We start from the raw sequence: 18,260 nt of genomic DNA on the forward strand, positions 1-18,260 counted from the left end.
CAAAGAATAAGCTTGTTTACACCCTAGGGGGCACATTTTTTTATTCAATCTTCATAAAACTTAGTCAGAATATTTGTTATCATGAAGTCTTGGATAATTTTAAATCTGATAATTAATATTAAATTTTAAATGCACACAATCGTCATGTATGTGGAACATACTGCACATGTACTTGGCATGTATTTGTTCACTGATGAGAAACAGATTTTATATTTCACATAGTCTGTTCACCATCCTCTCACCACTCGTGCAACACCTTTTTATGTTTCATGCCCACTATCAGATGATGAAATGGTGTATGAACAAAAACTGTATTTGAATTTAACTACATATATAAAGCATGCCTGAGTAAAATGTTAGGGCTAATTGTCATGTTTTTTTTTTTTACTTTTTCCTAACTGGTATATTGTTTAATTTTACTTTAAACTTTCTTTTATTTCCAATACATAGTTTCGTACATAATGAACGTGTATACCTTACTAATCCCTGAGCAAGAAATTATAATACACATGGCATATTTTGAATATTTGTTAATAAGAATTTGATTAAACAAAGGATTTTTGTTAAAAAATATTTCCCTACATGTACCTACCTCGAAAACTTTGGGCGTGAGAGGGGAAGACCATTATAAATTAAGAGAAAAACAAATTATACAACTGGGGTCTTTCCAGCTACAGATTGCATGACTATTTACAGATGTCACTTTAATATCTTGTTTTAAATTGGGTAATTAAGAAATACACATGTCCATGTAAGATTTTTTTTAATCTTCAGATGATAGGACAATCTGATTTATTACTTGTTTACAAGGCAATGTCCTTCAAGTTCAGGTCTTAAAAATTCACAACTGTACAATGTTTAGGCTGAATAAATAACTTTTAAGGACAGGAACCCAGGCAATCCTTGCGTGTATCAGTGCTATATACTCGGCACGTTAAAGAACCAGGCTGTCTATTCGCAACGAGCTAGGCTAAGTTAGCCGGACAAGCCTGTATCTGATTTCTGATCTCTCTGTCGTGGGGGCTTTGTCTCACTCTGTCCCTCTGGTCAGATCACTCTGTGTCTGTACTAGTAGAGGATGAATTATGCGCCCTGTGTGGCTGCATTTGAACTATGTAAAGCGCCTTTGAACGTGAAATTGATCATGAAAAGGGCGCTATATAAATCTGGTATAATAATAATAATAATAATAATATGATTCCATCCATACAGAAGTTCGTTGAAATTCAGATTTGCTTTTTAGCTCACCTAAGCAATGCTCACTTGAGTTTTTGTGATCGCTCGATGTCCGGCGTCCGGCGCCTGTCTGTCTGTCTGTCTGTTAACATTTAGCTTGTGTATGCGACAGAGGCTGTATTTTTAACTGATCTTCATGAAATTTTGTCAGAATGATAATCTTGATGAAATCTAGGCCAAGTTCGAAAATGGGTCACTTGGTCAAATCAAAGAAAAACCTTGTATACACCTATGCACACAGTGCAGATAAACTGATAAGACACATACGTGATAGAACCTGTCTTTCTCAATTGATCTTCATGAATTTACGTAGAATGATTCATTGATGAAATCTAGGTCAAGTTCCAAAATAGATCATCTGGGGTCAAAAACTAGGTCACTAGGTCATATCAAAGAAATAAGCTTGTGTATGCAATATGAACGGCATTTTACACCGAATCTTCATGAATTTTGGTCAGAATGATAATCTTGATGAAATCTAGGCCAAGTTCGAAAATGGGTCATCTGGGTTCAAAAACTTGGTCCCTAGGTCAAATCAAAGAAAAACCTTGTGTATGCGATAGAGGCTGTATTTTTCAACTGATCTTCATGAAATTTGGTCAGAATGACTGCCTTGATGAAATCTAGGTCAAGTTCGAAAATGGGTCATCTGGAGTTAAAAACTAGGACACTACGTCAAATTTAAGAAAAACCTAGTGTATGCGATAGAAGCTGTATTTTTCAATTGGTCTTCGTGAAATTTATTCAGAATGATTGCCTTATTGAAATCTAGGTAAAATTTGAATATAGGCCATTGGGGATAAAAACTAGGTCACTAGGTCATATCGAAGAAAAACCTTGTGTATGCACTAGAGACTGTATTTTTCAATTGGTCTTCACGAAATTTGGTCAGAATAATTGCCTTGATGAAATCTAGGTCGAGTTTGAATGTGATTTATCTGGGGTCAAAAACTAGGTCACTAGGTCAAATCAAAGAAAAACATTGTGTATGCGATAGAGACTGTATTTTTCAATTGATTTTCATGAAATTTGGTCAGAATGATTGCCTTGAAAACATCTAGATAAAGTTTGAATATGGGTCATCTGGGGTCAAAAGCTAGGTCATTGGGTCATATCTAAGAAAATACTTGTTTAAACTCAACAGACCACATTTTTGGTCCAAGCTTAATGAAAATTGGCCAGAATATCTGTTTCCATGAAATCACTAGGTCAAACATGTTTACACTATTATGGTGTGTTTCTCAGGTGAGCGACCTAGGGCCATCTTGGCCCTCTTGTTTAAGTCAGCGCTCAAGTGATGTTTCTGTTTCCATTAAATCTACCATGTTAATAGTTACTTCAGATATATATTATCAAGAGTTAAAAAAAACATTTAACTTTAGTTTATTCAAAAAAGTTTCAAACTACATTGCACTTTGCCCACTTCTTGTAGAAAATATTCATGTCTGATGCACTGCAGTTAACAGCTTTTCCTTCTGTTCTTCATTGTCAAAAAAAACCCATCAGAATGTCCAATTTGTTTGTTCTTACAACTCAATTTTACCAGTGTAACATGACTTTGCAACTGAACTATTCCTAATTTGACAAGTGCCAGTTCTCGAAAAGATTTTAAAACGCTGCATAATATAGATTTTAAGTAGGCCCTATTTAAGAAGTAATAATACTCTCATTCTATTTTAAAATAATTACATATTATCAGTAATTGCAAAAACTTGCACTTAGTTGAAGACTTTTAATTCTGAATTAATTTCAGGATTCTCAATTTCTTGAAATAAAATAGTTGAAGGAAAATAGGCTTAACCATACATTTTCACTTTGTCATTAAAATGTATATAAAATTATTCTGATTACAGATAAAATATGCCAAAATATTGTATTTTCCAGTTTTACAACATTTAGCTTTCCTCTCCATAGTTCAATGTAAGAATGCTTCTTACACCATGTAGGAAGAGGTCTGGGTTCAAGTCCCAGTGGAGAGTATTTCGCTATAAAAATGTAGACTGGACAAAAACATACTAGTTAGTAAAAAGGAAATGTAAAACTTATAGTCTAATTCAGATATATATAACTAAAGCCTGTCACTTAAATAGATTTACTGAAACAAAATAAATTAAAGAATTCAATATACCTGTTTGACTGCAACCAGGGTGAAGTGTAGATGGAATCAGTAATGTGTTCACATAGATTATTTCCGCAATAACTTTTTACATATTTTCACTTAAACACCTGCTGACTGGTCTGAATCACACCAAACTTGGTTTGTTTGTAGGAATCTTTGTATTATTACTGATTAGAGATATCAAATCACCATCAAATTTTCAAAATATAGTGGTTTTAAGAATTAAAAATGTAAATAATGGACTCTGTCTATGAATCATTGGGATTATCGAATGACAGTCCATCTTAGTCATAGTATTGATTGACAGTGAGTGCTAATGACTGTGTGTTGCAGATAGATATTTAGTTTGTAACTGTAATTTCCTATCAATTAAAATTCTCTCAAAACTTGTAAAATGATTGCCTAAATTTGGACAAAGCTCATTGTCTTTGCCGTTCGCCAGCTGCTTAAAGGGCAAATATAAAAGATTCAGTGCAAGTTATATTTCACTGGTACTACCAGTTTAGTAAGTTCATACTCTAAGAAACACATCAGAAAAATTCGGACAGTTTTGACAAATTAAAATGTTGACAAAATTAGATTATGTTTTTTCTTTACATGGAAATTGCTGTTAGGTAACACAGCAAATACACCAATAATCCCGAGTAAACAAAACATGTTTTTGTCACAAAATTGTTCCAGTTCACAAAGAGAATAGGGGTGCACCAAAATTACCTAACTATAGTTACTGCTGTTATAGGGAAGTGGCAGAGTATCTGCCTTAGGTGTGAGAGGTCCAGGGTTTGAGTTCCGGCCAGAGCTTAAATATTTGCATTCTGCTACAAGCATTTTTTTTTGCTGTTATCAGACTGTTCCAGATGTTCTATATTTATAGCAAACAGTATCATGGATCATTATTTAGCAATCCAGATCACAGCTGAATGTTAAATCAATTGCACCAAAATAGAAAATATTCAAAATATTATGTCCCTTTGATGTTTCTGCTCTACATGTTAAAGAAGAATTACATTTCCTTGATCACAAACTTTTCTTTTATATGAAAATTTTAAATGATCATAACTCTATGCCTTGGGTTAATATATTGTCAATATATCTATTTCTGAGAAATAAATGGGCATTTGCCTTCATTTCAAAGCTTTTTATGCCCTATAAAGGGATTTTGAAATTACTTTGCATAAATGTTCACCATAATGACATGATGTGTCATGCGCATGATCCAGACCCCATGCGCATGATCCAGACCCCAGACCCTTAGTTCCTAGGTCAAGGTCACACTTGGAGGTTAAAGGTTAACACAGGGTCTGTTTAGTTTCCAGTTGATAACTCTGCCAACCATGAAGGGATTTATATCAATAATTTGGCATAAATGTTCACCATAATTAGACGATGTGTCATGCACAATATCCAGACCCCTAGCTCCAAAGTCAAGGTCACACTTAGAGGTTAAAGGTTAACATGGTCTGTTTCTTGTGTGGTCCATAACTCTGCCATTCATCAAGGGAATTGGCATAAATGTTCCCCATAATGAGACATGTCATGCACAAAACCCAGACCCCTAGCTCTAAGGTCAAGGTGCGAGGATGCTACTGACCAAGTTTGTAGTAATGCTGACCAGTACTTTCAGAGGAGAAGATGTTTAAAGTATAATTACTGAAGCAGGACGACTGATGATGGACAATGACTGACTGACGATGGATGCCGCACTATCCACCTATACTAATAGCTCACCCTGAACGAAGTTCAGATGAGCTAAAAAGGGGCATAATTTACAGAAAATTTCTGCCAGTCATCTGGTTTTGGGTAATGACATGAAACAACTATTTTACCTTTGAGTATAATCCATGTATTAATAACAGAGATAGAGTGAAAGTGCATCAAATAAAACTGTAATGTCAAAGGAAACAATGTAAATTTGGAAATATTCTTAATTTTCAAATTTCGCTAATTTTCACAATTTCATTTCATAGGTGAATTCAAGAAAATCATGAATATTTACCTTTGATCTTTATTTTCCATATTTGGACGTTCTGGCGTGATCAGAAGTATGTCCATCCAGAATTATATACACATGTAATGTTTTCCATTTTAATGTTTCTCCATGTTACATAGGAGGTAAGGCTTACTTTAGGAACTTTTGAACAAAACAAGGAGCTGCGTTCAATAAACGCTTTATGCCCCTAGTGGCATCCTTGTCAATAGATTTTGCCAAAACGAGGTCCAAAACGAGGTCAAGGTCAAGGTCAAACTGAGGTCAGGTGATATTTGAAGATAAGGAATGATCACAGGGTACATCTGCATTTGTATTAAGTCATTCTAGTAAGGGGTATTGATGCTAGACGAAATGGTCCCATTTGGTTAACCAAGAGATGGCCCATATAAAGCAACCTAAGTCCAAAATGAGGTCAAGGTCAAACTGAGGTCAGGTGATGTATGAAGATGAGGAATGGTCACAGGTTACATCTGCATCAGTATCAAGTCATTCTAGTAAGGGGTATTGATGCTAGACGAAACGGTCCCATTTGGTTAACCTCGTACGTACGGACGGACAGGACAATCACTTTATGCCTCCCGCATCAGTAGATGCTGGGGGCATAAAAATGATAATAATGATAAACAAGTGTGCAAAGTTTCACAGCTGTAGCACTTACAGTTTTTGAGAAAAGGTGGACTTAAACAAAAATTTTAACCAAGAAACTAAAATTTTCTAAGTACAAAAAGGGCCATAATTTTGACAAAATGCATATCAGAGTTATGGTTCTTGGCTGACACAGTCACTTAATGATGATAAACAAGTGTGCAAAGTTTCAAAGCTGCAGCCCTAACAGTTTTTGAGAAAAGGTGGACTTAAACAAAAATTTTAACAAACGCCAACGCTGATGATCAAAGGAAGACGATACCTCATAAACTTTTTCAAAAATCAGACAAGCTAAAAAACACCCGAGTATCCCTTTAAGGAGGTAGGTTACCTTGTTACCAGGGTAAATTCAAATTAGTTGAACCGCAGTGATTTTTTGTATTTCGTGTAATTTAATGTTTTAACTGCTACAATCTCAGTTCCGTTTATCTCTGTCCCTTCAAGTACAATTTTTATCCAGGTTTGAAGTACATGACCCTCTTAAGGTATTTTATATAGAAAGAAGAAGGAAAATACAGATATTTAACACTTTTCAGTGTATTTTGGTTTCATTGTTATCCGTAGAAGTCTGCATAATTAATAGTTTTACTAGTATGCGCATTAGCTTTCTAATAAAAGCTTAAAATGTATATGTCGCGGGGCTCGTGTTTCCATGGTAACGCATTTTCTCTCATTTTTCAACAATTATGTATGAAAACAGGTTTTTCGACGGTTTCAGTGACATTCTGTTATTGACCAACATGGAATATTTGGGTAATATGATTAGCAAAATACCAAGAACTTTACATAGTACTATGTTTTTCTTAAAGTTTAGAGTAACCATGGCAACAGAGATGTTTAAAATAGCTTATATGTTGCTTTTTATTGTAATTTCTTATAAAACAATATTATATAAAATTATCTTTCTTCTTAATGTAGCTTTAAACCATCTTATTTCTAACGTTAGTAATATTTTCGTATGAATTGCAGTTAATTTAACAAATTTCACAGTTTAAAATACTTACAGCAGTGCCCGTCGTCTGACATTTTTATTGAAAAACCGTTCTGCATGCTGCTATTATTCTCATGGATATTGTTGAAATGAAAATAAAAAGACGAAGCTGTGTTCCTTAAATAGACCAGTGTCAAAGCTTTTGAATTTTACAATTAGACATATAGGTCACGGGCCTTGTCCCCATGGTAACATCAATTTAATTCAAGACACCACAATTTTTTACTGAAATTTGAACAATTTTAGAGCTTAGTTTTAGTATTTAAGTAACAAATTATCAATGGAAACTGGGAAATAGGTATAACAAATCAAACTGCCCAATTTTTATTTGTAAATGACCGTAATAAGTTACCTTTCAGCCAACTATATTCCCAATCACATCAGTTACCATCATCCATTTTCTTACATTTCGCATAACATTTCAATATAATTACATAAAAGAAGCAAAATATTGATCATTTTTCAGAGCAAAAGACTAACAAGAGGACCATGATGGTCCTGAATCGCTCACCTCTTCCCACATGACCAGTTTTGAACTTGACCTAGATATTATCAAGATAAAAATTCTGACCAATTTTCATGAAGATCCATTGAAAAATATGGTCTCTAGAGAGGTCACAAGGTTTTTCTATTATTTGACCTAGTTTTCGAAGGTACGTGACCCTGTTTTGAAATTTATCTAGATATCAATGGATCTTCATCAAAATTGATCTGAATGTTCACCTTGATGATATCTAGGTCAGTTTCGAAACTGGGTCACGTGCGGTCAAAAACTAGGCCAGTAGGGATAAAAATAGAAAAACCTTGTGACCTCTCTAGAGGCCATATTTTTCATGAGATCTTCTTTGAAAGGATGAAAGGCCGAGTAGGATAGCACTCCATACAGCTAACAACTGAACATCTCCTGCAACTTGGAATAATATAAAATCAAACCTTTCAGTACTGACTAGGGTTAACAATATTCATTGCAACTGTTAAAATGTTAAGACCTTGAGACAGCTCGGTTGGTTCACTGCTAGAGTCATTACCATAGTAACCATCACAATGACTGTTTATCTCATAGTTATTCTGGCAACCGCTCTTCACTATGTCTTTACTGTGCATATTGGTTTCACTTCTTTGTTTATTTTCAAGTTCAGGTCTCTGCATATTTCTGATTTCGAAACTGTTAGGAATCTGATCTTCACCAATCTGTTGAGTTCTCATTGTAAAATTGTCTTGGTCTTGCTGTTGACTTATACTCTGCTCTTCCATATATGAATGGTCATAAAATTGTGTACCATATCTTATACTGTCATTATCCACAGACACCGAGTCAAGATTTGTGTATTTACTTTGACCTAGATTATTCTCTAGCGTTCTCACATAAGAACCAGTAGACATTTGTAAAGAGACATAAATAGGCTCTATATAACTATCTGCATTTTTTGTACAACCTTCAACAGTTTTTGCTTGATCATACAGTTTGTCAACTAAAACACTTTTCTCCTTGGGGACAACTGATTCTCGTTTTCTCTTCTTTTTTGGTTGTTGCCTAGGTAACCTACTCTCGTCATGTATTCTCATATGTTTCTGGAGATTAGTCTTGGTTGCTGATTTATAAGTTAAACAGTGAGGACAGGAAAACGGTTTTTCCCCCGTGTGCGTCCGTGCGTGTTCCATCATCTTAAACTTTGATAGAAACCCCTTACCTGAAATAGTAAATTCCTCACAGATATAAGCACCATACCTGTATCACATCACAACATAGTAATAACTATCAATTTAATAACCAGAAAGAAGGAAATATATTCTTACAGGAAATATATGTCCCTGCGTGTGTAATGTCAGATGTGCTTCTTCATACAAATCTGTATAAAAGCAGTTACCTCTCTTTTGTGCTGGTGTCAAGAATATTGTATTACAAGGAAGACAACTAGCCTGGCTCCCTGGCTGCATGGTTATTTTTTATATAAATACTGCAAGCAAAATAAGAAAATCTTAAGCCTCTAAAATAGCACATTTTTATCTGATGGCTGAACCATACCTATGTTCGGAGCCAGGGGCAATAAAAAATGTCAATGTAGAAACAACCTGCTGGAGTTACTTCCCTCTTAATGAATAAACATATATATGTAAATAAGAACATAGGGACGGGAGCCTGTCTAGGAAGACAACATGAATCAGTCTTTTCCTCTGATAAATTAGTATAAAAGTCAAAGTTTCATAAACATTAAGTTAAATACAATAACCAATCAAATTTTATGTATAAATTGAATATTTAACATACTTCATTAAAAAATTGTTTTGAAAACGTGCTTTAATACTGGTCCTTTGAAGGGACTAACCTTTAGATCGTAAGACAACAAAAGAGGAAATTTTAAGATATCTGGAAGTTATTGCTACATTTCTTAACAATGCTATGAAGCCTAATTACTGACAGATTAGATGTTATGAAAACATGTGAGAATTAGTTGGTTTTTTAATGATGGCTTCATTCAAGATTGAAAAGCATTTGTTACAGGGTACCATAATTAACTTGCTTTCATTATGAAGCTTTAGGCGTAAAAAAAAAAAAATTGTTTCTTTCCGGTATCCCAACCTACCCTAATTTTTTGGCCCGATCCTAAATGTTTTTATGGCCTTGGAGAATATTTTTTTCAACATTTTAACAAAAAGATGCAAAACTACACTTTTTATGCTTTAAACATGGCCAGTGATCTTAGAAATTAACTTACTGATGCTCTAAAGGCATAACACCCTTATTTGTAATCATTTTTTGACAAAAAAAAAAAAAATTCCGAAAAGTCTCCCTTAATAAAAAAAAATTCCGCCCCAAAAATATTTTCTGACCTACCTACCCTAATTTTTAAGCATGTTACCGGAAACAAAGAGTTTTTTTAGGCCTTATGTAAACTGTTGTTAGGTATGTACAAATTCCTTCGTTGTGTATTGGTCAAGATTAGAAAGGAAGTTTTTATTGCTCAAACAACCCAAGTTTCCAAATCAAACATCATTTTTTTTTTCTTGAATTAGCATTTTTTAAAATTTTAGAAACAAAATCTCATGTTCTAACTTTATTTTTTATATGACTAAACTTCAGCTTTAAAGAAAGATCATTTTTTGCTAAAATCTTGAGTCCAGTATACAGCATAGCTATTACTGATAGTGATAAATACCCCCACAACAGCACAGTGTTTAAGGAACAAAATCCCTCAGGGAAGTAAATATCAAAGTTGTTAAAAATAAAAATTAAGTATAAACAGGAACATTATTTTGTAAATATTCAAGACATGATTCTTAATACTTTCCTTCCTCTTTTCATAACTTATCATTGTGTTAAGGTTTTTATTCAAATTTCTTTAATAAAGTCAAAATGATGTCACGGTATAGAACTTGAATATTAAAACGGGGAGAAAATGTGTAGGCGGCCGGACAGCTCAGTTGGTAGAGCATCGGAACGGTATTCCGGGGCCCCGGGTTCGAGTCCTGGTGTCACTGCACATTTTTCTCACACTGTGACATTTGGCACCCAACATGGGACCGTGACGGCATTACACTGGTTATTCTCCGACGCCTGTAATTGTTTATATATAAAGTACCCGCTGAAATTCGAGGACGAATTTCAAAATGGTGGGGAAATATGTCACGGTATAGAACTTGAATATTAAAACGGGGAGAAAATGTGTAGGCGGCCGGATAGCTCAGTCAGTAGAGCATCGGAACGGTATTCCGAGGCCCCAGGTTCGAGTCCTGGTCTTACTGCACATTTTTCTCACCCTGTGACAATGATATAAACGCTGTTAATGTTTAAAAAATCCTTAAAGGTGATCTAAATAAAAAGTTGTTTGCTGAAACTTATTTCATATAATTCTTTTTTTCTATTATCCCATATAAGAACACAATTATTGATCTGAAAACTAAAAATAATGTCTAGTTCTTTGAGGTAGTGGTTATATGTAAAATGAAATAGTGTTGGTTTGTATGGTGAATATTTGTAATAAGTTACCTAAATATCAGGCATCAAAACTTTAATCATGTCATCAAGTTGATCTCAAGTTATTGAGTAGAAACTGTTTTTTTTTTTCAAGATTCTGGCCCCTGTGACCTTCGACCACCAAAGCATTTGGGGTCATCAACATCATAATCCCAAACATGCTACCAAGTTTGAATGTTCTGGATCAAGTGGTTCTCAAGCTATGGAGCATAAACTGTTTTCTCTACCGAAAGAGAGACATACTAACTCGCGTGATCGGCATGTGCAAAGCAATATGCCCCCACGTCTCTGAAGGGGAGCACAATGACAAACATATAATATTGTGTAAGAACTAGACTGATTACAATCTGGTCCATTTTTTATTTAAAATGCACAGTTTCTTTTAAGTTGGGAAGGGAAATGTAAAGAGAACTAATAATGATTCAACATTTTTTTTTGTAGAAACTTACATTCAAAATACAATCCATTCACTAGTCAGTTACAAGTAAAATACCTACCACAAGTTTCACAGAAGCACGTGTATGCTTTCTTATGGATTTTCAAATGTTGTTTAAAGATCTGTTGCTGAGAAAATTCCTTCTTGCACTCTGGGCATGTATATCGAACACCAGTATCTTCATGGGCATTTCTCATATGACGCTGTAAGCTGTATGTTCCTAAAATTGAATTTAAAACATTAAGATTAATAAAACAGAAATTATTATAAAGCCTTTAATGCCTGGTAAAAAAATAATTTAAAACAAATATCACTCTCAGACTGGTTTTAAAACTGGATAGGGTACTACAGGCTAAAACAGTATGGGGGCTCCTAAGAAACAATATGTAGACACAGCTAGAAAAAAGTGTTATGTTGCACAGCCAATTACCAAGTGGAGTTACTCTCAGATTTGGGATTTGAAGTTTGAGTTGCTGCGGAGCAGGTCCCCAGGGTCCAAGTGCGGTTAATTCTGGTAAGAGGAAAGTCTAGCTGAGGTAAGAATTCTGGACATTATTTGTAGGAAAAATGCTGACTTTTCAAGTTTACAGATAGAGGTAGACTCCCTTTCAGACAATTAGAACATGGGCTAGCATTTAAGTAGAACCATAGCATCTTAAGACATTCAACTGGATAGTTTTTTCACATCAAAGAATATCATGTATCAAGCAGAGAACCAAAGCCCAGGGTAAGGATGCAAACAATTTGAAGCTGGCAACCTTAACCCCAAACAATTTTATCTGATATATATATTGCCACCTACCTTTAAAAGATTTGCCACAAAGTGAACAGACAGTAGTTGTATCATCCGAGTGAGTGTAATAGTGGTGCATCTTCAAACTGGACTTGCTGGTCAATTCTAGGCCACATATATCACAGAGAAATTTACACTTGACTGCCTCCTTCAGGCTACCATCAGGATTATGGGTAATATAATAGTTTTCACTGCAACATGTCTTCTCATGTAAATGACACGCTACCTTGTAACGAAATGGTTTCTGGCAAGTTTTGCATGAATATGGCTTCACATCTAAATGCTTATTAACATGCCCTAAATAATGCGACTTGTAGTAAAATTTCATATCACAATGTTCACACTTATACAAGGTGCTATTCTTATGTATAATTTTCACATGATTACGTAGGCCGCTCATGGAGGAAAATGTTTTATCACATTCCTTGCATTGGAGGCCAGAATTATGCCCGTACAACTCATGCATTTTAGCATCATGTTTCCCTTTAAATGTCTTGTTACATTTAGAGCATCTATGTCTTATACCCGAATGGATCTCTCTGGCATGCCTGTTGAGGTTGCTGCGAACATTTGTTCTATAGCTGCATTTATCACATTTCCAACCTTTCTTTGCATCCTTTGCCAGAAGCTCTATTTCTTGATTATTGTCTGTCTTACCAAACTTATTTTTGCTTCTATCAGTTACATCTTTGTGCTCAATGCTTTCATCTAGCTTTTCAGTTAAAGTTTCAGGACTGTACTGTTTATTACCTTCATCATTACTTCCTTTTATCTGATCTGTGTGTTTTTCTTTGTTCTGATAACTCACCATGGGTTGCAAAGATTTGGTCTGTTTGACATGTACATTATTGATATCTATATTTGACATTTTCTGATTTCTATCCACTTTAGCATTTTCTCTAAATTCCGACTCAATGTTTAAATTTCTGGATCTGAGATTTAATGTCTTGATCTGAATTGTATTTCTCTTCCTTCTTGGTTTTCTGCTCTTCTTTTCTGTAATAATTTGATTATCTAATGGCTTCCTTTTCATTCTTACCTCTGCAGTATTTATACTAAAAATAACATCATCAGTTTCTATCCTGCAAGGTTCAGTGATTGCTTCTGCAGTGTCTCCACTATGAGCTACATCATCAGATCCTCTTTTGCAAGGTTCGGTGCTTGCCTTCACAGTGTCTCCACTATGAATTACATCATCAGATTCTGTTTTATGTGTTCCAGTGATTACCAATGCCTTAGTTTCAGCCTGAAGTAGTCTGCTCTCATCTGCAGCAGTGCCATCTATATTAGGAATAACAGGTTTCTCAAAAGATTCTTTTTTAGTTTTTGTATCAGCAGCAACAGTTGTTTTCTTTTTAGACTGTTCCCAGGCACACAGCATTTCATTCTCTAACTTTTCAGATAAAAAAGTCCCTACAAACAAAAAATAGTATTAGTTCCAAATATAACAGTGCAAAAATACGTAAAATATAAATAATCATACAAAGTGCAAACAAGCCCGCCAAATAAATCCTACATGGTTCAACTAAATATCACTTTAGGTTTTATATAATTATACATAATTTGTACTACGGCATGGTGTGAAATGTATCAAATTTAACAAAGTCATCGGCAGTGACTTCAGTGTTATTAGAACAAGCTTGCCCTAAAACGATATAAAAAATCCTTATTAACTAATGGCACATTGCACATGTGTGTGTTAGTCTATCCTAACTGGTCTCTGATTAATCATTTTCTCAAGTATAACACCTCCCTGAAACTAGTACTAACGTGTTTTGACAAAGAACAATCCTAGAACAATCCTAGCAGGGTTCTAAAGAGCTGTGTCACAGCCAAGCACCAGACACTTTATAACCAAAGACACTTTTAATCTTCTGTCCCTCAAAGGGGAGGGCCTACAGCGATGTGCTGTAAAGTTTTAATGAGCAAAATGTGTCGCTTTAACAAAAAAGAGAGTTCTGAACACACATTCTCTGAAACCAGAATGTGTGTGCTGGAGGCTTTTTTGACTGGTAAGTGGGTTTTTGTTTCACAGTTCACCATACGTCATCATCTCTGGTCCCTTGTAGTTTGTCAAAATAAGAGAATAATATGGTATAAATATATCTGTACTTGCACATAAAATTATATTTTTATCCACTCTTTGTGAACATTAAACTGTTAGACAAAAAGTTCATCTGTTAAAAAGATGCATGCAGGACTGAAATGTTACTTTTTTTTCTAGTAACAGCAAAAAAAAATCTTTCACACATCTCTTAGACAGTTCTAAAAAACCATGAAGAAACATATCATACCAAGATTAATGACTGTCCAATCTCTTCTAGAAAACAGCTGGTGTATGGCTGTTTCCTGTTCTAGTGTGAGATACAGTACCAGAAGTTTCCCCATTCTTACAATGTATCAAATCTTCACACAAATAATACCACACACCTCATCTGAAATTTTCAAAACAAACAATTTAAAAAATCTCATTTCAATTTCAGACACCAATATGATAATGATTGTAACCTTGCAAAGAAGAGAGTGGAGTTTCATTCATTTGTAATGTGTAGCTACCGAGATACTAACTTGCAGACAATTGTAAACAGAATATTGCACACACAAAAATTAAACAAGAGGGTCATGAGTAATATGAGCCACATGTTTCAAATGGCAAACTGATGCTAAAAGATTAAGAAAGTAGGTCACATTCATGGTCACTGAAAGTCAGTTTTAAGATCGGTGTGCAAAACTGTACATGTCATCCAAATTTCAAGGCTTAAAAACAAGAAAGTAGGTCAGTAGGTCAAGATCACTGCCAAGTGACCCCTAATCACTTAGGGTCATCAGGTAGTTACAATTAAACGGTCTAGGAAATATGATCTGATAATGTTTTAAGTATTTTTTCCTATATAACTCATATAACAAGTGACCCCCAGGGCGGGGCCTCTTTTCACCCCAGGGGCATAATTTGAACAATCTTGTTAGAGATCCACTAGGCAATGCTACATATCAAATATCAAAGGCCTAGGCCTTGAATGTTTAGACAAATTTTTATTTATTTTATATATAATCTATGTTAATTGGACCCGGACAGGTGTGAAATGTTCATTTACAAGTCCAGGGCATGATTCAGTTTTTGAGGAACACTGCAAGCAACATATAAAAATCAAAACTATGCACTTGCAGTTTGTAGCAAAAACATTTTTAATTTTTTCATATACATTAATGTCTAATGTTAAAAACATCTAGAACAACCACACTCGGCTGTGGCAGCGCCCATTTTCACTTTTTTCGTCCCTAAGGGCAACATTTGTAAAAGTTTTAGAGAAACTACAAGAGAGTTGAACCACATTCAAAAGATGTGTGCTTGAGTTTTTTGACTGTAAGTGGTTTTTTAAAAGTTTTTCTTCAAATAGGAAAGAATCGTACGTGCATCAGAATTAATGTTTAATCACCTTGTGTTATCTGTTGCAAACAAATGTTATTGTTAATAGTTGCTGAGGATGAAATTCTTAATTTTTAATAACTTTTTCGCAATTTTAGATTTTAAAACCATAAAAACAAGATTGAATACTGCCAATTCTTCTGATACATTATTTTCTTTAGTGTGAATATACTTTCTTTTACAATGTACAATTACACATATTAAATGACTCATTGAATTTAAAGCAAACGTTTTAAAAATCTCACAATTTAGAAAATAAATATGTAACCTTAAGTGAGTTTCATATTTGTAATGTGCATTCAATACTAATTCAGATTTAAACAGATATTCACACAAAATTAAAAAATTTAATTGCTTGTTTTATATTTAACATGCTAAAAAGATTATGAATATCAATTGCTGGTATGAAAGTAGTTTAAGACCATTGCAAAAACATTCATCAATTTCACAAAAAAACATGGTCGTAGCATCGCGTCAATGCCCAATCACAGGTCTCATTGTTTAATCTGTCTAAAAATAGAAATGTTTAATGTATTTTATTAACAAACAATGACCCCATGAGGCCTCTTTTCACCCAGGGGCAAATTTGAACAATCTTTAGAGGACCATTAGCAATGTATATCAATGTATATCAAGGCCTATGCCTTGAATTTTTAGACAAGATTTTTAATTTTTACTATATATTTGTAATGGGACCCAGAGGTCTTTCTCAGCATTTTTGAACAATTTTTGAAAGGGACACCAAGGATCAATATCAGTGCTGCAGTTTGGTGTTAATTTCTGTCCTATTAGGTCTTTAAAGAATGCAGGTCTTTTCAGGAATCAAAATCTAAAAATTTTGGTAACTGAGACAAAGGAAAGAGCCATATCAAAATTTTCATATCCAAGTAGAGTTTAAGTTTTTCATATGAGTGGCTGATCAGTTAACACTGTTATCGGGGCCACAATTAATTTTTTTTGGCATGGATTTATTTTATATAATTTTTGTGAATGGTTAAAATTCAAAATTGAAATGTTTAGGATTAATTTTCTTACTTGAAATTTTTAAAGTGAAAAACCATAAATGACGTATTTTAATACACATATTCACTGGAGTGAAAAAACCATGTAATTTGTTTGCATTCATTTATTTCGAATATTAAAGTATAATAATTTGCTTTTTTTATCCTTTCATTGATCAATAAATATTCAATTATATTAATATGTTTGAGGGACATTTTATAGTTTAAAGAATCATATGTTTAACATTAGATTCATGGAGATGGTCATCTGCCCACCGGACTTTGTCACATAAAAAGTGATAATTACAAAATTTATACAAAAGATTATTTCTTTCAACCCAGGGCACATTTATAAGCAATCTCATGAAGCTATTCAAGATGACAGTAAATTGGCTTCAGTTTTGTTAGACAATATTTTTTCAGTTTTTTTCTATCGTTTGATGCAACCAGTTTGATTTTGAACAATTTTGAAAAGAAAAGGTCATTCTGAAGTTGTCTATTCTGCCCATGTGCCAATAGCATTTATTTAAAATCATAATAATCTTTGTTAAGTGGCAGAAGAAAGAGCATTGAATTTTTAAAAATAAAGACATAATTCATGAAAAATGGTCAGAGTAATGGAACTGAGTCATGAGTGGTAAAAGGTTGAACAACTATTCAGGACTCAGATAATTTTTTGGCATTAGAAACCATTAATTTTTTGATGTTTTAAACTTGCATAGAGTATATTTTACTTCAAATTTATGTGTCATTTAAAAATTCTGGGGTAACATAATTTTCAGTTCACTACGAATAAGCAATCCAAGTTTGTTTTTTTTTCTCTTTGGCTTTGTTTGCTTCAAACCTGCTACCGAAGTCAATAAGAATATTCAATATACTTTAAAATGTTCTCTTTTTATGTGGTTAAAGAATGCCGATGTGTAATGTCTTAACATTTCATCGAAAGAGACATTTTTGTTGTTTACTACGCACTGGAAGTTGATATTTTAAATCGACACCGCTTCAGATTACACTACTGTACCGTCCATATTAATTCCCAACTATTTGATTTACGCATGCATCGAGTGTAAAATATAATTGTAATCCGAAAAATACGAACAATCCGAACTGCACTCTACAAACAAACATAATCAACCGCAATAATGTCGATTAGTAAACCGATTATAATATCATATAATAAAAATAAAATTTACTTCTAAACAAATGTTAGACTCAATAAATTGTTCCTTCTACATGTTTAGCCGCGGTTCGGTAAAGTAACCAACTTATGTCAAAAGTTGTTGTTGTTGTTGTTGTTGTTGACCGGAAGGTCATGGCGATGACTGACGCCAATGGACGCATGTACTGTTGTCGTCTACTCTGCACTGTATTCTCTATGTACTTTTACTCTTGTTACTTAAATTATACAGTATATAGCTTGAGGGACGTTGTTTTTAGTTAAATCTCGTTTTCACTAAGAAATTTTGAAAGGCAACGGCTATTCCCTCTCTCACTGACACTGGAGCCCCTTCAATCTCTCCAGCTAATACTTTTAAGGGTAACTGGCCCACACTGAATATAATTTCTGTCAAAAAATTGTTGGGTTGTTGTTGTTGTTATTCGGCCAGAGACCACCAATTCAAAAGTACGGGCTGAAAAACACTACA

The 18,260-nt window shown here is 34.0% G+C and overlaps 1 protein-coding gene across 1 annotated transcript; it reads right to left on the reverse strand.

Moving 5' to 3' along the window:
• Positions 1-746: 746 nt before the first annotated feature.
• Positions 747-17,909, reverse strand: LOC123551493 (zinc finger protein 37-like). Its single transcript, XM_053540968.1, has 5 exons — positions 17,808-17,909; positions 14,481-14,621; positions 12,196-13,599; positions 11,455-11,613; positions 747-8,672 (listed from the first exon to the last, which is right to left on the reverse strand). The coding sequence occupies exons 2-5, from the start codon at positions 14,572-14,574 to the stop codon at positions 7,918-7,920; spliced, it is 2,412 nt and encodes an 803-aa protein (XP_053396943.1). The 5' UTR covers positions 14,575-14,621; positions 17,808-17,909; the 3' UTR covers positions 747-7,917.
• Between the last annotated feature and the right edge of the window lie 351 nt (positions 17,910-18,260).

This window comes from Mercenaria mercenaria, chromosome 4, assembly GCF_021730395.1.
Source record: "Mercenaria mercenaria strain notata chromosome 4, MADL_Memer_1, whole genome shotgun sequence".
Classification (NCBI taxonomy): Eukaryota; Metazoa; Mollusca; class Bivalvia; order Venerida; family Veneridae; genus Mercenaria; species Mercenaria mercenaria.

Bases quoted from the DNA above. Each gene is read 5' to 3' on its own strand.
- LOC123551493 (XM_053540968.1), bottom strand. From the start codon at position 14,574: ATGGGGAAACTTCTGGTACTGTATCTCACACTAGAACAGGAAACAGCC. The intron at 11,614-12,195 runs GTAGGTGGCAAT...ATTCAATTTTAG, and splicing joins TTGTGGCAAATCTTTTAAAG to GAACATACAGCTTACAGCGT. The intron at 8,673-11,454 runs GTAGGTATTTTA...TTACTATTTCAG, and splicing joins GTGCTTCTGTGAAACTTGTG to GTAAGGGGTTTCTATCAAAG.